Source organism: Hemicordylus capensis, chromosome 3 (genome assembly GCF_027244095.1).
Source record: "Hemicordylus capensis ecotype Gifberg chromosome 3, rHemCap1.1.pri, whole genome shotgun sequence".
NCBI classification, from domain to species: domain Eukaryota; kingdom Metazoa; phylum Chordata; class Lepidosauria; order Squamata; family Cordylidae; genus Hemicordylus; species Hemicordylus capensis.
In genome coordinates, this window is record NC_069659.1 from 293,413,848 (window position 1) to 293,435,692 (window position 21,845).

Sequence of the window (21,845 nt, forward strand, 5' to 3'; positions counted from 1 at the left end):
CTGAACTTTGCAAATCCTGGCTTGTTCTAGCCAGAAAAACAAGCCAGGATATGAATCTAATTCCACAATATCAGCTTGTTGTGTATTATAAACATTTTTACATTCTGTACCTGGTGTCCAATATGGGTAAGGATTCTTAAAGGTAAAAAAGGTAAAGTGTGCCGTTGAGTCCATTTCGACTCCTGGCGCCCACAGAGACCTGAGGTTTTCTTTGGTAGAATACAGGAGGTGTTTACCATTGCCTCCGCCTGCACAGTATGAGATGATGCCTTTCAGCATCTTCCTATATTTATTTATTTTATTTATTATTAAAACTTTTATACCGCACTTCCAAAAGGCTCAGGGCGGTTTACATTAAAACACCATTAAAATCAATTAATCATTAAAACAAAAATTATAAAACATAAAACAATAATTAACAATTAAAAACATCATAAAACAACAATTAAATATTGCTGCTGCCCGATATAGCAGTGGGGATTCGAACCAGCAACCTTCTACTTGTTAGTCAAGCATTTCCCCACTGCGCCACTTAAGGTGACTCAAGGATTCTTACCAGATACTTTTTCTGCAAAGCTCATTGCTGCTTCCACTGTATTTTCTTCCACGAGCTCATCTAGGATTCCCAGTTTTAATGCTTCTGCAGCTGGCACATGCTTTCCTGGCATAAAGAAGTAAGACCTTCTGAGTTCACTGTTCACTTAAATTCAACTTGCTTTTCAGCTGTTTTAAGGTGTTTCTTGTAGAATGCAGTAACCACTCCAGACAAAATTGATGTCAACCATTCCTCGACCGTGTTTTTGAGCAGCATAATAAGCAGATAAGAGAAGATTTGAGTAGATAAGTCAGACTAAAGGGAAGCCCCTAGTAACACAAGTGCAATGGGCTCAGCAGGGTGGAATACTAGCCTGTGGGACATCAAGGGTCTCAAAGCAGGAACTTTAGAAGCAGATCCCTTGCCTCTTCCTCTCCACACCACTGCAGCAGTTTGTCAGCAGATGGAACTGCTGACCCATGCTGTTGTGTTTACAATGTTACCACTAAGGATGGCCAGAAGTTGGTGTTGCAGTTGCTGACTCTGACCTGGCTCCTCAATCTGAACAAGTTGACTCTCAGGCACTAACCAAGCTGACTGATCTGGACTGTACATACCTGTTTGGCTACTTGGGTCAGTAGCCTGAAGGCCAGCGGATATGGGCAGTCAGCAAAGGAGATAAATAGCATAAGCAAACAGTGAATACTGAAAATTAGGCTTGTGCCCGAAACGTTCCAGAGGCCATTGTAAAGGCCTCCGAAACGTTTCGGCGCTGGGGCAGGATTCGGTGCTTCGGCACCGGTGGGGGTACTACTTTAAGGGCAGGGGAGGGTGTACTCACCACCATCCCCGCCGCGTTTCCCCCGCCGGCGCTCTACAAATTTCAAGCCCCTCGGGGCGGCAGCATTCCTCCCTGCCGTCCCATTCCCCCCATCGGCCGGAAGTGGCCGGAAGTCGTGCGTACACGACAGGCGCATGCACGACGGGTGCATGTGCGCTTGCCACTTCCAGCCACTTCCGGCCGACGGGGGGAATGGGGCGGCAGGGAGGAACGCTGCCGCCCCGAGGGGCTTGAAATTTGGAGAGCGCCGGTGGGGGAAACGCGGCCGGGGGGGTGAGTACACCCTCCCCTGCCCTTAAAGTAGTACCCCCGCTGGTGCCGAAGCCTATTCGGACACATCCCTACTGAAAATGCTCATTCCCCTCTTACATTTATATGGAGCAGTTTTATATTGGGTCAGAACAGTGGTTCATGTAACCAAGCTCAGCACAAGCCAAGCAAGTATTTCCTGTTCTGCTATCCAAGATTTTGTTACCTGGCTATACCAGGAATTGTACCTATAATTTTTTTAATATACAAATCATATGTTCATTGTGGCCGCTTTCTACTGCACTATTCGCAAAGATGTTCAATGCTTTGGAATATCTGTATCTACACACCCACGCACACATCGTCTGCTTTTCTGCATTCACATCTAAAAGGAGTTTACCTGTGGTGATGATGTCAAGTGCAGCAGGTACTCCAATCAGTCTGGGAAGTCGTTGAGTCCCACCAGCACCTGGAAGTAAACCTATGGAGACCTCAGGCAAACCTACCTTAGCCTGGAACAAAAAGAGACAAATTATTAAAGAGTTCTGCTCAAGCAACAAAGCAAGCTTGTTCAGCCACTTCTAGAACTAATCCATCAAACTTTGATCCCTGGACCTGTAAGTAAAACATAAATGTAAAGAATCCTAAGATTTTGGAAAGAGGAGCAGCCTTGCTTCTCTTTGGGCTTTTAAAAAAAGCTACTATGCTATTATGCTCAAGTGGAGCAAACCAAAACACTAGAATCCCTAATTTAAAAAGAACAGTTATTGTTTCTTGGCCTTTTAGCTAAGATCAAGTGTCAAAAAGAACAGTTCACAAAATGGCACAAAATGAGTTAAGGAATGGCCGGGGGCAGAGGGTAGCTAGCTGTACCATTCAAAGAAAAATACCTGAACTATCATCTTTTTCAAAAAGATGAAATTAGGGGGGAGAAAATTAATTCAGAGGGGGAAATCAATCAAATCAATAACAAAGGCAGTGCTATAACTTGCAGTGAAATAGAATCTCTAAGTGAACATATGCAATTTCTCAGATTTCTGCTTGTATATAGGGCAGGCTGGCCCAAGGGCACGAGCCTCTTGGCGCGAGCCAAAGGGCAGGAGCACAAAGGCTCTCGTCCTTGTGGCGAGCTGCCCGGGGCTCAGAAGACCTTTCTCCTTGCAGCCCAGAAGACCTTTCTTCCTGCAACCAAGAAGCCAGCAAGAGATTGCAAAAGTCTGGTTCTGGTTTTTATTAGGCCAAGAAGCTGTGGTGGGTTAGTCTGGGGAGATGTGTCTGGGAGAGCGAAAAAGTGGGTATGGAGTGGGGGCAGCAATATTACAGGTAGCGGGCAGAGGGAGGTATGGCGGTGGGAGTTGGGCAGGCCGTTACAGGGGAAAACGGTCCAGGCAATTGAGGCCTGTTCCTTTTTCCGGCCCTTCTCCCAATCCCCTGACCCCAGGGAGCTCTGAGAACACTCCCTCGAGGATTAGGGTGCTGCTGCTGAATGCCAGGTCAGTTAATGCAAAAACTTCTCTCATCCACGATTTGATTGTGGATGAGCGTGCTGACCTGGTATGTATGATGGAGACCTGGTTGGATGGGCTGGGCGGGGTTGGTCTCGCTCAGCTCTGTCCTCCAGGTTTCCAGATCGTGCAGCAGCCCCGCCTTGAGGCGTTGCAGTCATCTTTTGAGAGGCCCTCCCTTTTCCAGGTGTCTGGTCAGGCAATCTCAGAATTTTGAGTGTTTGTCCTTGAGGGTGGGCCTCCGAGATAGGCTGGGGATTCTGCTGGTGTACTGATCACCCCGCTGCACTTCAGTCTCCCTACCTGAGCTGGCAGGAGTGGTCTCGGAGGTGGCCTTGGGTTCCCCCAGGCTTATTGTTTTGGGGAATTTCAATGTCCATGCTGAGGCCCCCCTAGTGAGTGTGGCTCAGGATTTCATGGCCTCCATGGCAACCATGGGCCTGTCTCAATTGGTATCGGGCCCTACCCACGTGGCAGGACACACTCTGGATCTGGTTTTTGCCGACTGGGAAATAAATGATCTGGAGGTGGGGGAATTTGAGACGACTCCCTTGTCATGGACAGATCATCATCTGGTGGGGTTTAGTTTGACTGCTCCGTCTGCCCTCTGCAGGGGTGGTGGGCCAATTAGGATGGTCCGCCCCTGGAGGCTTATGGATCCGCTTGGATTCCAGACGGCCCTCGGGGAGTTTCCAGTGTCCAGAGCTGGTGACCTTGTCGAGGCCCTGGTTGATCTCTGGAATAGAGAGACGGCCCGGGCTGTTGACACGGTTGCTCCTAAACACCCTCTCCGGCTTGGTCAAGCCCATTCTGCTCCTTGGTTTTCCTCGGAGCTTAGGGCGATGAAGCAACTTGGACGACGGCTGGAACAATGCTGGAGGAAGAATCGTGACGAATCCGACCGAACATGAGCTAGAGCCCATTTTAGGGACTACTCCGTGGCGGTGGGGGCGGCGAAGAAATGCTTTTTCTCCGCCTCCATTGCGTCTGCTCAGTGCAGACAAACAGAGCTGTTTCGTGTGGTAAAAACCTTTCTCCACACATCCCCCCAGACAATGGGGGAGGAGTCATCTACAGCTCTTTGTGATCAGTTTGCCTGTCACTTGGCAGATAAAGTCGCTCGCATCCGTGCTGACCTGGACTCCAGAGTTTTGGCAGTTCCAGCAGACGTGCCTCTGGTCCCATCTGGTCCCGTTGTGTTGGATTCTTTTCAGTTGGTATGGCCTGAGGATGTGGACAAGATCCTGGGCAGTGTGTGGGTGACTTCGTGCGCTCTTGACCCTTGCCCTTCATGGCTAATAAAAGCTGCCAGGGAGGGGACAGGCAGATGGCTGGAGGTGATCATTAATGCAAGGAGGCGGTGGTAAGACCACTATTAAAAAAGCCCTCCCTTGATCCCTCCAACCTGGATAACTATAGACCTGTGTCTAACCTTCCCTTTTTGGGCAAGGTGATGGAGTGTGTGGTGGCGTCCCAGCTGCAGAGGGTCTTGGATGATACGGATTATCTGGACCCTTTTCAATCTGGCTTCTGCCCTGGGTATGGGACTGAGACTGCCTTGGTCACTCTAGTGGATGACCTACGCCAGGAACTAGACAGGGGGAGCGCGTCCCTGTTGGTTCTGCTGGACCTCTCGGCGGCGTTCGATACCATCGACCATGGTATCCTTCTGGGCCGCCTCTCGAGTATGGGAATCGGAGACGCTGCGTTGCAGTGGTTCCGGTACTTTCTTGGGGGGAGGGTCCAGAAGGTGATGGTGGGGAACTACTGCTCGGCCCCGTGGCCGTTGGCCTGTGGGGTCCCGCAGGGATCGGTCTTGTCCCCCATGCTGTTTCACATCTACATGAAGCCGCTGGGAGAGGTCATCCGGGGACTTGGACTGAGTTGTCAGCAATATGCGGATGACACTCAGCTCTATCTCTCCTTGTCATCTGATCCTAGGGAGGTGGTGGATGTCCTGAATCGGGGGCTGGAGGCCGTGATGGGTTGGATGTGGGCTAATAAACTGAAATTGAATCCGGATAAGACGGAGATACTTTTGGTCAGTAGGAGAGCCAATCAGGATGAGATTTTACCGGTTCTGGATGGGGTTGCACTCCCCTTGAAGGAGCAAGTACGCAGCTTGGGGGTACTACTGGACCCGGCTCTGCTTTTGGAAGCTCAGGTGGAGGTGGTGGCCAGGGGTGCCTTTGCATGGCTTCGGCTAGTGCGCCAGCTGCGTTCCTTTCTCGAGAAGGCAGATCTGGCCACGTACCCATGCTTTAGTCATGTCCGGCTAGATTACTGTAACACGCTCTAAGTGGGGCTGCCCTTGAAGAATATCCGGAAACTGCAGCTAGTGCAAAATGCAGCAGCTAGGGTTTTATCCGGAGCTGCCCATTGGGAGCACATCACCCCCATTCTGAAAGAGTTGCACTGGCTGCTGGTTCGTTTCCGGGTCCAATTCAAGGTGCTGGTTTTGATCTTTAAAGCCCTTAACGGTTTGGGCCCAGGGTATTTGAGGGACCGCCTGCTCCCAAGGGTTGCTGCCCGCTTGACGAGGACATCTGAGGGGGCCCTGCTCTGGGTGCCGACAATGAGAGAGGCCCGGCTGTTGTGCACTCGGGACAGGGCCTTCTCTGTTGCTGCCCCCAGACTTTGGAATGCTCTCCCAGTGGCCATTCGCTCCTCAGACTCCATCACGGCTTTTAGAAAGCTTGTTAAAACTTGGCTTTTTATCCAGGCTTTTACATAATCGTTTTTACTGCTGCTTCTGTGTGTTTTTACCTGTAGTATTGTTTTTATGCTTGTATTTTATAGATTTTGAATTTGGTTTGTTTTTATATTTTTTAGCTTAATATTTTTATTGTCTTTTTATTGTATGTTTTAACTTTTGTAAACCGCCTTGGGGTTGTCTTTTAACGAAAGGCGGTATATAAATGCAACAATAAATATATAAATAATTTCACAGGAGGGGAGTCGGGTGAGTTCATTTCTTCCAGTGCATGCTAACTTGGCAATAACTGACCACTGGCTATTACCTAAGTAGTTAAAGGTGCAAAGAATTCCGTACCTGCCATGCCTTGCCTTCAAGTTAAAATGACATGGGGATTCCATTGCACAGTGAGAAAAACCAAATGACATGAATCGACATACAGATATATAATCTAACCTGCTTTGTCTCATTTTATGGCACAGACACAATTACAATATCAATATTGTAATATGGTATAGCAGGAAAGAGGGGGAGAATGGCTTTGTGGATCAGTGAGAATTTTACTGTGTTAAAGCATGCCGCTATTTAATAAAAGTTGCTCTGAAAACTTGCCTCCTGCTACTGTTCAGGAGTTGAGTAAGGTGTGGCAAAACAAGCACTTCCTGCATTTCCAATCAGGTTAGTCCCACCTAACAGCACAGTGGGTAAGTAACTTGCCTAAGGAGCAAGAGGTTCCTGGTTGAATCTCTGCTGGTATGTTTCCTAGACTATGGGAAACACTTATATCAGGCAGTAGTGATATAGGAAGATGCTGAAAGGCATCATCTCATACTGCGCGGGAGATGGCCCTCCTGTATTCTACCAAAGAAAGCCACGTGGCTCCTGGTGCCAGGAGTCGACACCAACTCAACAGCACAACTTTACTTTATGTCCTATTATAGGGAATGCTCTTGGTACTTCATGCAGAGTTAGGTCTGTAAAAGGTCTACTGTTCTTGCACACCAATTCTTCTTCAGCTTCTTGGCTAGGCTACACTTCAGGTATCTTAGAATCAGCTTTTGCCTCACAGGTTTTGTGCATGTTTCACTGAAAGATAAGCAAGAAGTTCTGAATCATAAAAGAGGATCAGGTATTTTTGTCATCTTTTCTGCATCAAACCAAAAGTGACCTCCCTAAGGGATAACACTACAGTTGTCAATTTGATATATTATAATCTCACTTGCTCAAGATTGAATTTTAAGTAGTAATATTTTACTTGTGTTGTAACTAAAGTTAAGTTTGATTTTCTTTGCTATTTTCTTCATTATCTTGAACCATTGCTTTGCTTACCAATTGTTGATTTGTTGAGAGATCCTTTTGATTCAAACCTAGTTAATAACCTTCTGTTCGTCCATTTCTTTGTCTTTTGGGGTTAATATTCACTAATGAGAACTATATTTGTCATAACTTCATTTTCATTCTAATTAATATCCATAACATTTTAGTAAAGCATTTCATCATTCAAACTTCCCTGGTTTATGGCTCGGAAGGTTCAGGGTGGCTTGGGGTTGGAAGTAATACTTCAGATTCAAACGCATAGGAGGGGATTTACACTAAGACCTTTGGGGTATCTATAATAAAATACACATGCACACATTTTTACCTGCATGTGTGCAATCCTGTAATGACAGCCCAATGCCACCTCCAGGCCTCCTCCAAATGCCATGCCTTCAATAGCAGCCACCATTGGCTTTTCACTCTTCTCTATTAAAGAAATGATTGTCTCCAAACTGGGCATGTCTCCTCGGTCATTGTTGGAAAAGCCTTTGATATCAGCACCTGCGGAAATTGAATGAAGCTGGAGAATCTACTATTGCTAAAAATAACTAGCCAATTAAACCCTCATTGGCAGATGATGGCATGGCCAACACAGCCCTGATTCACATATTTTAATCAGAACAGACTTCAAAGGAGAGGGGCTGAAGCTCAGTGGCTTTGCATGTGGAAGGTCTCAGGTTCACTCCCAGACATCACCAGATATTTTTTTGAAACTTCAGTGAGCCGTTACCACTCAGTGCAAGTAATACTGAGAGAAATGGACTAATGATTGGACTCAGTAGAAGGCAGCTTTACATAGTGACTTTGAGGGGAAAGTAATCAAGTTGAGATATTAAAGAATCCATTTTGTGTACAGAAACTGTCTCATGGAAAACATGGCCTGTATTTTCTGTCTCAGGGACTCTTTATAGAACTTTGGAGGTAGGCAGTCATATGTAACAAATGCTGTAACTGAAATTCTTAGAATAAACATTTCATTATGAACAACTGATATCTGAAAACTAAAAATAAAAAAAGAATATCCTAACTGAATCACACATTCAAAAAATCTGTGCCTTTTGAATGAGTTTTTCATGATACAGAAGTTGACCAAGATAAATTTTGATATAAAACATCTAGTGGGTCATTCACTAAGCATAGAGTGTTGCACCATGGGAAATCATCTGTAGGTGGATGAATCTGCTTTGTGGAAGGGATTGGAAGAAATTACTCTTTGGTCACCTCCAATCAACCTTTGAAACTACCAAAGGTACTAATGAAAATGGACAGTGATCTGCCCTTGAGATGTTTTTAATGTGTTATATTTAAAAGTAATACTAGAAGTTGAACCAAGATCACTATGCAGAAATTTCTGTTATGAAATCTTTTATGTATGTGTTCTGCTGAATTACACATTCAACATTTCTACTGACAATTTAGGGAAAACAAAATTGTTGATAGTAAAATTAAAACAAGATTAAATGTTAGTCGTTATAGGGATAAGTTAATAGTTATATTCACATGGTCCAACAAACCATCATTTTTTAGATCAGAAAAAGAGCAGCAAGGAGTGTTGAGTCCATAGGTTCCCTCCTCTCCCTTTCTCTGCAGTTCCAGCACAGCACAGAACTGTGATTGAAGAATTCAGATTAGTTAAATCACAGTTTCAATTTTTGGTTTGTAAACCATAGTTAAATCAAAGTCCCTGGTATCACACAGAGTTGTGATTTAACTAACTAGGTTCCTGGGTGTGCAAGATGAGGAGGAAGAAAGAAGCATGCTGATTTATAACATCCATGTTCTAAATCCAAAAATTTATATTTTGTTGGATTATGTTAATCCAGCCAATGAAATCTGATACAAATAGATTTCAATTACAATAGATTGATCAGTGAAGAAAAGCCAGCCAGCAAACCACCTATGCTCTTTAGTATGGGCAAATGCAGGCATCTAGAAACAATTAATGAAGTTAGGAATGTTAGGAAATTAGTGGAAAGCAATAGTATAGAAAAGAGGTGTGATGTAAGATTCATGATTAGAGATAATAATTAATTATCTGAGTCTTCAGTTTAGGAACTCTGAGAAATAATTCCCCTATGTTTAGTTATCACTTTGCACTGTTGGCTACTGACCTGTTCAATGATGAAGAGACACTTAGCATGATATATGAGAAGGCATTCCAGGCTCTACTTTTGTTTAGTATATTTAAGGTAGTGCCACTTACATGCATCTCTCAACTTAACAATTTTTGGAATTTAATTAGATAGCTTAAAAAAAAAAAAGCAAATACCAAGAATGCAGTCAATTCCAATGGCAAAACCATAGCGGCAAAAAACAACAGTATTTAACAGGAACAGGTATTTAATTCAAAGGCTCTTACCTGCACTGAATTTTCCATTTGCTCCACATATCACAACAGCTTTCACAGTAGGATCGATATTTGCACGTTTTACTGCTTGCTCTAAAGCTCGCATTGTTACAGCACTAAAAGAAATATAATGGTCACTTAAAACAGTTACTATACTGGGGGAGATACAGTTATGAGATCAATGTAGAAATCCTCCGTGAAGACTCTATCCAAACTGTCTCCTACCTACCTCAGCACAGAACAGCCTACGTTCTAATAGACTAATTGGTTAAACCAATGTGCATATAATGGCTTATTTCAGACATAGTGTCAAACCATCCCATTGATACAATACCTGCTTCAGATCCTGGTTTATTTGCAAACTTAGAATAAGCCAATTGCCCAGTTTGGGCATTACAAAATATCCTTCTTTGTTCTAAGTCATGATTAAAAGTAGAATTCTTGCACTCCTCATGCATGGAGAGATGGATTGCACATGACCATGGTTAAGAGACAATAAGCAAAACAAGGATTCCATTTGGCTTCACATGACATCTGAACTGACCCACAACTTCTACACTTGCAAGAGCCCCTGGTGGCGCAGTGGTAAAACTGCCGCCCTGTAACCAGAAGGTTACAAGTTCGATCCTGACCAGGGGCTCAAGGTTGACTCAGCCTTCCATCCTTCCGAGGTCGGTAAAATGAGTACCCAGAATGTTGGGGGGCAATATGCTAAATCATTGTAAACCACTTAGAGAGCTTCCAGCTATAGAGCGGTATATAAATGTAAGTGCTATTGCTATTGCTAATGGAAATCCACAACAGCTTCTGAAACTGTCCACCTGAAAACAACCTGTTAATTACCACCAACTTGGAGGCACGCTGCCTGATCCACATATTTGTGGCATAAGAGACCTTTGTGCCACACATCACATAGGATTAACTTCTGGAAATGTGTCCAATAGTATATTAGAAGTACAATAGGTATGTTTTCAAGTGGATATCACACACACACACACACCCATCTTTTTTTTTTTAAAAGAGAAACTGTTGCTTCACATGCTGCTTGCAATATCTAGAAAAGCAGGTTTTCTCCAAGGCAATGTATTTAAAATAATAAGCTGAAATTTAAAGAAATTTTTTTTGTTTTGGAAGCCTTCCCAAAATGCTGAAATAAGCGTCTTTGTTAATGTCAACATAATCAGGAGAGGGCATAACCTTCCTAAATGCCTGCCTGGAGGCAGTGATGGGCTGGATGAGGGATAACAAACAGATTGAACCCAGATAAGACGGAGGTACTCATTGTGTGGGGTCGAAACTTGATAGACTTGTTTGATCTGCCTGTTCTGGATGGGGTCACACTTCCCCGGAAGGAACAGGTACGCAGTGTGGGGATGCTTCTGGGTCCAAGCCTCTCCCTGGTGTCCCAGGTTGAGGCAATGGCCAGAAGTGCCTTCTATCAGCTTCGGCTGATACGCCAGCTGTGTCCATTTCTTGAGATAAATGACCTCAGAACAGTGGTACATATCCTGGTAACCTCCAGACTGGATTACTGTAATGTGCTCTATGTGGGACTACCCTTGTATGTAGTCCAGAAACTACAGTTGGTCCAGAATACGGCAGCTAGGTTGGTCTCTGGGTCATTTTGGAGAGACCGTGTTATTCCCATATTGAAAGAGCTACAATGGCTGCTGATAAGTTTACAGGCAAAATACAAGGTGCTGGTTATAACTTATTAAGCCCTAAATGGCTTCGGCCCTGGGTATTTAAGATAACTTCTTCTTCGTCATGAACCCCAACGTCTATTGAGATCATCAGGAGAGGTCTGTCTGCAGTTGCCACTGGATTGTCTTGGAGACAGGTCTTCTCCGCTGCTGCCCCAAAGCTTTGGAATGTGCTAAATATGGATTTAGGTTATACTGTATTTACCTGAAACCAAGGCCAGGTTTTCCCCCAAGTTTTTTGATATCAGAAATCGGGAAGTTAAATTGTCTTAAATTTAGAGTCCCATTTCTTTTGAGTAAATGCAGGTATAATCTGCTATTTAACCTCTACTTTTTAAGGAGGTCATTCTTAAATTCAGAATAATCTTTGATTTGGGTAAATACATTATCATTTGAACACTTATTTAAAGTAAACCCCACTGAACACTCTGGGACTTCCAAGAAAATATGTATAGGGTTGGGTTGCTAGACTGAACACAAAGAATAACAACTCTTCAAAATGTGACACAGGTAGGAGAAGTTTTTTTTTTTTTTTTAAGTCCTATTGTATTCAAAAGAAACATTGGTAGACTTACAGTGAAGTGTTCTTTTTCGAGGTATGGGGAGGGCATCCTAACTTGACGGGTTGTCAATCCCTTCATGCTTCAAGACAGGACCAATCAGAGAACTTCTCTGATATACTATGCCGTGCCAGCCTCCATTATCCCAGTTCCGGGACTGCAAAAATACTTAAATAGAACACTAAGACAGCTCAAAAAGGTAAGACTCTGAAAAAAACAGGAATGAAAGGAACCACAGGGATAGCAGAAACTATAACCCAGGGAGTCGGCCGCCACCCGCAGACGAAGACAGCAACCCACAACATACAGAATCCGCGGGAGGGCCGGATGCCCTCCCCATACCTCGAAAAAGAACACTTCACGGTAAGTCTACCAATGTTTCTTTTTCCGAGGCATGGGGAGGGCATCCTAACTTGACGGGACGTAACCAAGCTAGAACTAGGCACAGGGAGGGACAAGCGGATGTTCAAACCACTTGCTGTAAAACCGTCCTCCCAACCGCCGCCTGTGACTCGTAGGTGGAAGGTATCTTGTAGTGCTTAACAAAAGGAGTAATGGAACTCCATGTGGCCACCCTACAGATCTCCTCTAACGGGACCCGAGCCGAAAAAGCTGCCTATGCAGCTGCACTTCTCGTGGAATGAGCAGTGAGACCTTTAGGAACAGAAAAACCGCCTGCTTCATAAGCCGAGGAAATGGCGGCTCTAATCCAATGTCCCAAGGACACCTTTGAAGCCTTGGAACCGAGAGAACGAGTCTGAAAAGAAACAAACAGATAATCAGTCTTCCTGAAGGACTTAGTCCTACTTATATAAACTCTCAAAACTCTTCGAACATCCAACTTATGCCAGACCCGCTCCTTCGGGTGAACCGGCTTTGGACAAAAGGATGGCAACACAACTTCCTGACTTCTGTGAAAAATAATACGATTTCTATACCGCCCTTCCAAAAATGGCTCAGGGCGGTTTACAAAGAGAAATAACTAACAAATAAGATGGCTCCCTGTCCCCAAAGGGCTCACATTCTAAAAAGAAACTTAAGACACACACCAGCAACAGTCACTGGAAGTACTGTGCTGGGGGTGAATAGGGCCAGTTACTCTCCCCCTGCTAAATAAAGAGAAGCACCACGGTAAAAGGTGCCTGTTTGCCCAGTTAGCAGGGGTTTACTTTAGGTAAAAAGGTGGGGTCCAACTTTAAAACAACCGCCTCTTTCTGGAAAACACATAACTCATCTCTAACTGAAAGAGCAGCTAACTCCGAAACCCTTCTCGAGGATGTTATGGCTACCAAAAATAAAACCTTAAAAGATAGCCAACGCAAAGCAATGGAATTGATAGGTTCAAAGGGAGATTTGGTCAAGGCGTTCAAAACAACATTCATATCCCAAGTGGGAAACCTGTTAATTGGAGGGGGAGCTAAGTTGTTTGCCTCCCGCAAAAACCTAGTGAGATGAGAATGCAAACCCTGAGGTAGGATCCCTCAAATCCAGAACCGAGGCAAGGGCAGACACCTGGCGTCTTAATGTATTTGGGCGGAGACCCTTATCCAAACCTGACTGGAGGAAATCTAAAACCTCTGGAACCCCCACCACCACCGGAGAGACCAGACGCACTGATGACCAAGCCACAAAAGCAGCCCAGGTAAGTTAGTATATGCGAGAAGTGGAAGATCTATGGGATGCCAGAATAGTATCTTGTACACCCTTGGAATAACCTTTTCGAAGTAGGCTCTCGCGCTCAACTGCCAGGCGTGAAGTCTCAGCCATTCGACATCTGGGTGGAATAGAGGACCCTGCAACAACAGGTCCCTCCTGGATGGGAGCGGCCACGGAGACCAGATCGACAAGGTCATCAGATCGGAGAACCAAGGTCTGCGCGGCCAATATGGAGCAATGAGTATGACTTCCGCCTTTTCTGACACGATCTTCCAAATCACCAAGCCCAGAATTAGAACTGGTGGAAAGGTGTAGAGCAACCCGGGAGGCCATGGCGAGACCAGAGCATCCACCTGCTCCGCTTGACTGCAGAGGTGCCTGGTGAAGAAACTTGGAAGTTTGGCATTGGTCGCGGAGGCAAATAGGTCCACCAGAGGATTCCTGAACCTGACTGATAGAAGATTGAACACCTCTGGAAGCAGAGACCACTCTGCCGGATCCATCCTCTGGTGGCTTAGCCAGTCTGCTTGGATGTTCTCCTGTCCGCTGAGATGCTCGGCCGTCAGAGAACACAAGTTCGCCTCCGCCCACGCCAAAAGCAGGTCCGCCTCCATCAGTGCCCGAGACCTGGTGCCACCCTGATGGTTTACATGAGCTTTGGCTGTGACATTGTCTGTTCTTATCAGAACGTGACGCCTCCACACAAGGTCCTGAAAATGTAGAAGAGCAAGACAAACGACCTTCAATTCCAGCCAATTTATGTTGAAACGAAGATCCCTCAGTTCCCACAACCCCTGTGTGTGGTTGCCTGAAGAGTGTGCCCCCCAGCCAGACAGACTGGCATCCGTCATAACTATGATCTTCCGAGGATCGTCCAAGGGAAGACCCGATTGCAGAGCCGGGGAGAGCTACCAATGGAAAGAGTCTCTGACCTTGCGCGGCAGGGATAAGGACACGTGGAGCTTCTCCATTATCGATGACTGGAAAGGAAGGAGAAACCACAGTAGGGGCCTTGAATGCCACCTGGCCCAGGGCGTGCAATCCAGGCATGCAATCATCTGACCCAGGATTTGCGCCAGCGACATAAGATCTCCCTTCCTCTTCACCATCCAAGGAGCAATGGCGGATTTGAGCTTGTTCTACCGCTCCAATGGAAGGGAGACCGAGGCCTCCTCCGTGTTGAAGAGCACTCCCAGATGTCGAAGCACACGGGAGGGCTGAAGGTGACTCTTGTTTTTGTTGATGACGAACCTGTGTGCCTCCAGGATCTGCACCGTGCGGGACACATTGTCGACGGCCTGTTGATGGGACTCTGATCTCACGAGAATGTCATCCAAATACGGATAGGTATGTATGCCCTGCTGGCGGGCATAAGTTATTACAGCGACCATCAGTTTCGTGAAGACGCGAGGGGCCAATGACAGACCGAAGGGAAGCACCCTGTACTGGTAGTGCTGCCGACAGTAGGCAAACCTCAGAAAACACCGACTGCTCGGATGAACGGGAACATGGAGGTAGGCCTCTGATAAGTCTATAGAAGAAAGCCAATCTTTTGGATGGACCGCCCGCTTGATAGACTTCAGAGACTCTGTTCGAAAGGTTCTTTTCCTCATGAACCTGTTCAGACGCTTTAAGTTCAAAATTGCCCGCCAGGAGCCGTCCTTCTTGGGAACCAAGAAAAGCAGAGAGTACACGCCCCGCCCAGACTCCGACTCTGGGACCATCTCTATAGCCCGAATCTCTAAGAGATGGTTGATCGCCTGATCTTTCAGGAGACGTTTGGAATTGTTTTTGGGAACAGGAGTCAAGAACAGAAAATCATGAGGAGTTTGGACAAAGTCTGTGAAATAACCGTGGGTGACTGTATGCATCACCCACCGATTGGAAGTGGAGAGCCCCCACCTGTTCAGAAGGCGGCCCCCCACCAGGAGAGAGTCATGTCTTACGGTTCTTGGCGTCATGTGCGCTGGAAAAGGCATTGGACCTGTTTCTGTTTGCCCCTCGGCCTCTGCCCGACCAAGGGGCCCTCCAGGAGCCACGGAAGGCGAAAGGCCTGTTGTCTCTATCTCTGTTGTTGTCTCTGAATCCAGGCAAACCCGATCGGTTGGAATTCCTGTAGGGACGAAAGGAAGCGTGAAAGGAGGAAGAACTGCCTCTGAACTCCCTATGAGAATCCCCACACCCAGTGGGCATCGCCTTCTTCTTATCACTGGTCTCCACTAACACGGGTTCTAGCGACTCGCCAAATAACTTTCCCCCTAAAAAAGGTGTTGCTGCCAGGGCTACTTTGGACTTATTATCGACCTTCCAATGTCGCAACCAGAGACCTCGCCTAACTGAAACCCCTGCTGCCATTGCCCAGGAGGCATGTTGTAGGCAATCGAGACTGGAATCAGCCATCAATGCCGCAGCCCTAGCCAGCTTGTAAAGACCCTGGCGAAGTCTCAGATTCTCAGATGGCACCAACTTTACCAACTCCTTGGCCCAGAGTATAGACGCTCTGGCAAAAATGGAATTTGTGGCGGCATTTCTGATGACGGTGGCTGAGGCTTCATGACCCTTCCTGAGCAGATGGTCTGCTTTCTTCTCTTCAGGAGCCTTCAAGAACTCGTCTCCCTCCTTGTTCAGCAAGGCTCCGGACACCAATTGAGCCACGGGCCCATCTATAATGGGAACAGCTAACAAAGACATGACATCTGCAGGTAAATTATACAACTACTTAGGTACAGATATGACGGACTTAGAAATAACTGGGGGGCCCCATTCCGCCAGCATTACTTCCTTAAATAAGCTAGGGAAAGGAACGGTTGCCGCAGCTGTGGAGGTAGAAGGAAACACCTCCTGATCTAAACCTGATGTGGAGGGTGCCCCTGGTTCAGGAATCACGTCCTTAATAGCCCTCTTGGCTTTAGCCAACAAAACCTCAAATTCAGCCACAGAGAACACAGTGTAGTAGAAGGTCTTTCTGAAGGGGGAGAATGTTCATCAGACAGTTCTCCTTCCTCTCTCCCCACTGCAGAGGAATCAGAATCACTTGGGGAGCCAGAAGGACGTTGGGGAATAGTGACAGGAGCTGCTGGCACTAAAGGGGTATGGGGAGGGGGGGGAACCACCCTGACTTTCTCTCCCGAGTCCGAAGAGGAAAACTTTCTCCTTTTACGTTGCCTACATCTGGAAGGGCAATGGGAGTGGATGAGCTCCCCGGGTGGAATGACCCCTCGCAAAGGACTGGAATCGGGAGAGGAAGAGAAGGATGGACGCCTAGGACGTCGCGAAAACACAGGCACCATAGCGATAGGCGCTACGGGCATCACAGGGGCCGGAAAAACGGGTGCCTCAGGCACCGATTGAGATGCACCAAACCGCTCCAACAAGGGAGAAACCACTGCCATGCAACGCTTAGAAACAAACTCCCCCAGCCATTTCAACTCACCGGAGGAAAGGAGCTCGCCGTTTGGCCCCTTAGTCACATCGGCCATAGAGTGACCACCGTGAGGTAAATTGCTGCTTGTTCCCTGGGAGGTATTTTCTGTGTGAGTAATAACGGACGGAACGGCAGCCGAGACTTCTAAAATGGCCGCCGAGGTTTGCACAGGAATATTGGCAACTGCCAATAAGGGCAATTGAGCCCTGACTGCTTGCAGCTGTAGCCTCTCGCTTAGCGGAACCCCGCCGGAGGCCAGCTTCCTTTTCTTTTTCTTTTTGCCTTCAACAGGTTCCTTAAGATGTTTGGATTTCTTGGCTGCTTTGCGTGGCGGAGCCAGCTCTAGGCGCGAAGCCGTCTCAGAGCTTTTGCAGCCGCGCCTTCAGCAAGAGCCTCCGGACCCGCGGCTGCAACGGAGCAAGTCGGAGGAGCAGAAAAAGCTGGGGACTCCAATAAGAGGCCCTCCGAAAGAGCTCCCTGCAGCATATCCCCGCAGTGTGAGGGATCCATGAGAGAAGAGAAAGGGATTTAGAGAGGTGTTTTGTTTTTTTTTAATGGAAAGACAAGAAGAGGAAAAGAACGACTCCCTTCCCTTGCACACAGAGAAAAAAGAGAGAGTAAGAAGGGAAGAATGAAGAATAATCTATCTGAGGAGGCTGGCAGAAAAAAGGACCGTCCAGAAGCAAAGACAGGACGGGAACTGGGATAATGGAGGCTGGCACGGCATAGTGATATCAGAGAAGTTCTCTGATTGGTCCTGTGTTGAAGCATGAAGGGATTGACAACCCGTCAAGTTAGGATGCCCTCCCCATGCCTCGGAAAATGAAGTCTGTACACCAAAATTCTATACTGTCAGTGTAGCATCCCTGAGATTTATCTGATTGATAGTTAAAAGAAAAAGACAATTAACATCTATGTGATTTTTCCTTATTATGAGTGGATTATTTGGTGTGTAGCAATTAGCAGGAAATCTTCACAGCAATGAAAAATCAAAGTCTGGGGCTGGGTTGCCCATTCAACATGTCTGTTCAACATGAGATAGAACAAGCACCCCGAAGAGTGTTCTAGTACTTAATAGTAGAATCATTACTTTGGCACAACTGGTAGTATCCAAAGTCCAGAAACATGAGGCTTTGTGATTGCATATTAACCAGTGGACTACTGTTAAAACATTAACCATCCCACACGAAAAGAGGGGACTAATCAGAAATGGGGGCTTTTAAAGCAACATCAAAACACTTAAGGACAGGAGGGGCTATATGCTATGGAACCTTTTAAGAGATGAATACTAGGAATGCTGGTCAAGAGATAGAGTAGCTACAAGAACAGAGACAATGCAGTGGCCTAAAAATATAGTAACCCTAGAAACAATAGCCTTGTTCATAAAGAACCCTCTACATCTACAGCTCTGTGTGCGTGGGAGCAGGAGATAGGGTTGCCCTCACCATCTGCAAGCCTGCCCTCCAACCTTTGCATATTAAGCTAAAGGTCTGAAGAGGGGCATGTACTGTATGCAGTACAGATGGTATGCAGATGGTCAGACATTCAATGTGATCGGGAACCCCAACTATGCAGGGTTCCTGATCCGCAGATGGTCAGAGCTGGGAGGCATACTGACATGGGGAGGGAGGATAGTATGTAAACCAAAACCCCAGTCTGATATTTCCCTCACCTAATGCCACTAAGCACTCTCATTAGAAAAAGTGGTATCAAGCATCAGCCACTGAAGCTGGGTGTGCTCTTTTTCGTGCACAGGTGAAATTGGATTTTACCACCATACATAAATTTTGGCAGAGTAAGTCTACATTAGGAACATAGGAAGCTGCCATATACAGAGTCAGACCATTGGTCCATCTAGCTCAGTATTGTCTCTACACAGACTGGCAGTGGCTTCTCCATGGTTGCAGGCAGGAGTCTCTCTCAGCCCTATCTTGCAGGTGCCAGGGAGGGAATTTGGAACATTAAGAGAGAAGATCACAAACTGAACACTGTCACTTTCCACACAAACAAGGCCAAGACTTGTTGCGGGGGAAAGTGGTTTGTTTGTTTTTTTAATTTGCAAAAGACCAAAATAACTTCAGAACTGGCAATAAGGGATTATGCTCAGTCTTTCCTAGTGTAGTCACTACCCTTACTCTGCCTATATTAGGGGTCAGAAATTGCTATAATCTCGTCAAAAGATGTACATTTAGGTCAGATTGCAGAAATACTTTATCAAGCAGAAAGTCAGTCAAGAACGGGTTTCAGGCCAAGTCAGGCAGACAAGCCAGAAATTTGCAATTAAGCAATAAGCCAAAGGTCAGAAAAGACAACAAAGGTAATAAAAGCACAATATTGTATTTACCTGAATCCAAGACTAGGCTTTTTTCAAGTTCTTTGATGTTAAAAATGGGGGGAGGTATCATCTTAAATTTAGAGTCCACTTCCTTTTGGTAAATACAGGTATAACCTATATTTAATCTGTACTTTTTAAAAGGGAATAGACTTAAATTCAGAGTCGTCTTCTGTTGGGTAAATATGATAGTCAAACCAAACAGTGCACCAGGAAAAAGAATATCTAGAAAAGAGACAATAATTTGCTACAGACAGGAAGCTACCGTACCTAACCCCTTCTGAAGAGAGGAAATAGTTGATTCCATGTGGGGTGCGGTGGTGGGATTGTCCAGGGCCTGGAAACAAAAAGGCCTGCTGGGGCAGCAACATGCAGGACACCGGCCAAGATCAAACATGAAACCTGGTTGCATGCAGCACTCAAAATGCATGCAGCACTATATCAGAGACTTAGCTGACGGGCGTGGGGCTGTTAGGAACATAAACTTGCTCAGGCATGAAGCCCTCTGCCAAAAAAGCCAGCCCCTATCTTTAAGACTAAGCTACCCGACAGGGCTGTTGGGAAGGAGTGGCTCAGAAGCCGCTAAAAGGCAGCCATCCTCTGTCATTAAGACTAAGTTGCCCCACAGATCTATCCAGGAGCAGGGTAAAGTGACTCAGGCAGGAAGCCCCTAAAAGCCAGCCAGCTCCTGTCTTTGACATAAAGCTGCCCCACAGGGATGGAAATGGATCAAGCATAAACCCCATAAAAGCTAGCCAGCCTCTATGTTTAAGACTAAGCTTCCCCATAGGGCTCTTTGGAAGAGAAACTGGCTCAGATATGAAGCCCCTAAAAGCCACCCTAACCTTATATTTTAGACTTCACTGTCACACAGGGCTGTCTGGGGAGTAAAAATGACTTGGGCCTGAAGCCCCTCAAAGCCAGCGAGACACTATTGCCCAGTAGGATGCCTCCAAAAAAAACCAGTTGCAGGAGAGCAACTGCAGGAGAGGGGCACAACTTCATACCCTGCTTGTGGACCTCCCCGAAGCATCTGGTGGGAGACTGTGGGAAACAGGACGATGGACCAGACAGGCCTTGGGCCAGATCCAACAAGGCTCTTCTTATACAAGGCTATCGGGGGGGGGGGGAGTAAAGCGACTCAGGCATGAAGCCCCTGAAAGCCAACATGGCTCTATGTTTAAAAACAAGCTGCCTCACAGGTCTCTTGGTAGGGCAAAGCAGCCTAGGCATGAAGACCTTAAGGCTAGCCAGCCCCTATCTTTGTTGCCAAAACTGTCTTACAGGGCTATCTGGGGCATGAAGCACTTAAAAGCCAACCACACCCTATCAGGCAAAGCTGTACCACAGGACTCTTGGGAGGGAAAATGGCTCAGGCATGAAACCCCTAAGAGTCAGCTATTCCTTATTTTGGAGACTAAGTTGCCACAACGGTCTGTAAGTGGCTCAGGGATGAAATCTCCAAAAAGCTAGTCAACTCCTGTCTTTGAGACTAAGTTGCCCAAGAAGGCTGCGGGGAGGAAGGAAAGCAACTTAGGCATGACACCATTAAAAGCCAGTGAGCTATTATATTTGGGGCTAAGCTCCCGCACAGGTCTGTTGGGAACTAAAGTGGCTCAGGCACTAGACCCTAAAAGCCAGCCCCCCCTTCTCTCTTTCTTTCTCTCTCTCTCTCTACACACACACACACACACACACACACACACACACTCTCTCTCTCTCTCTCTCTAAATAAGGCAGTCTCAAAAACACTCTGGACCTAAGCCATTGAGGACTTTATAGGTAATGATCAGCACTTTGTATTTCGCTTGGAAACATAGCAGCAGCCAGTGCAATTATTTCAGAATAGGTGTACCTTCATGTTGTCCCACAGACCAACCTGGCTGCTGCATTCTGTACCAGTTGTAGTTTCTGAACTATGTACAAAAGCAGCCCCATGTAGAGTGAATTACAGTAGTCAAGCCTGGAGGTCACCAGCATATGTACTACTTTTTAAAGGTCATTTATCTTTAGAAATGGGCATAGCTGACATATCAGCCAAAGCTGATAAAAAGCACTCCTGGACAATGCCTCAAGAGAGAGTTTTGAATTCAGGAATATATGATCTCTCAGGGGGAGTGTAAGCCCATCGAGAACAAGCAGATGTAAATCATCTCTCAGGTCTTGACCCCGCCGCCCCACCAGTACCTCTGTCTTTGTGTCTAAGCTGCCCCACAAGGCTCTTTGGAGGGAAAGTGGCACAGGCAGGAGGCCCCTAAAAGCCAGCTAACTACTAAATTTGAGACTAAGCTGCTCCACAGGTCTCTTCAGAGAGTAAAATGGCCTAGGCATGAAGTCTGTAAAATCTAGCCAGCCTGCCCCTATCATTGAGACTAAGCTCCCCCACAGGGCATGACCAGCTGAGAACAAGTGAAGGATAGCCCTAATCATGTTTTTTCTTTCTTCCTTCCTATGTAATAGGGACATATGGAACCACCTTTCTATATTTAAATCTGCATTTCATGCATCAGGTTAAATTCAGAGTTGTTTTGAGACCAGAACTCGGTCTGCACACTATTGGCTTGAAGAAAATGGTTAGGCCATGGAGATTTGGACTTTGGAAGTCTCGAGACTCTAGGCTAGGGAGCAAAGGTTTTCTACGTCTAACATCTAAACCCGAAAGGGAAATCTGCCAGCGGTGA

General features: G+C 46.3%; 2 protein-coding genes across 5 annotated transcripts in view; one reads left to right on the forward strand and one right to left on the reverse strand.

Annotated features, from left to right (window-relative positions):
- Positions 1-21,845, forward strand: part of MAP3K13 (mitogen-activated protein kinase kinase kinase 13) — a 133,542-nt gene that overhangs the window by 36,224 nt on the left and 75,473 nt on the right. The window lies entirely within an intron of this gene.
- Positions 1-21,845, reverse strand: part of EHHADH (enoyl-CoA hydratase and 3-hydroxyacyl CoA dehydrogenase) — a 46,524-nt gene that overhangs the window by 23,778 nt on the left and 901 nt on the right. For 2 of the 4 annotated variants that reach the window (XM_053311953.1, XM_053311955.1), the window contains exons 2-5: positions 9,502-9,605; positions 7,468-7,643; positions 2,026-2,137; positions 557-661 (exon numbers count right to left, since the gene is read on the reverse strand). In XM_053311953.1, the coding sequence (XP_053167928.1) occupies positions 557-661; positions 2,026-2,137; positions 7,468-7,643; positions 9,502-9,605 (497 nt within the window). Of the gene's footprint in view, positions 1-556; positions 662-2,025; positions 2,138-7,467; positions 7,644-8,656; positions 8,862-9,501; positions 9,606-11,767; positions 12,057-21,845 lie in introns of those variants that run through there. The other 2 variants (XM_053311954.1, XM_053311956.1) reach the window with 2 other exon arrangements.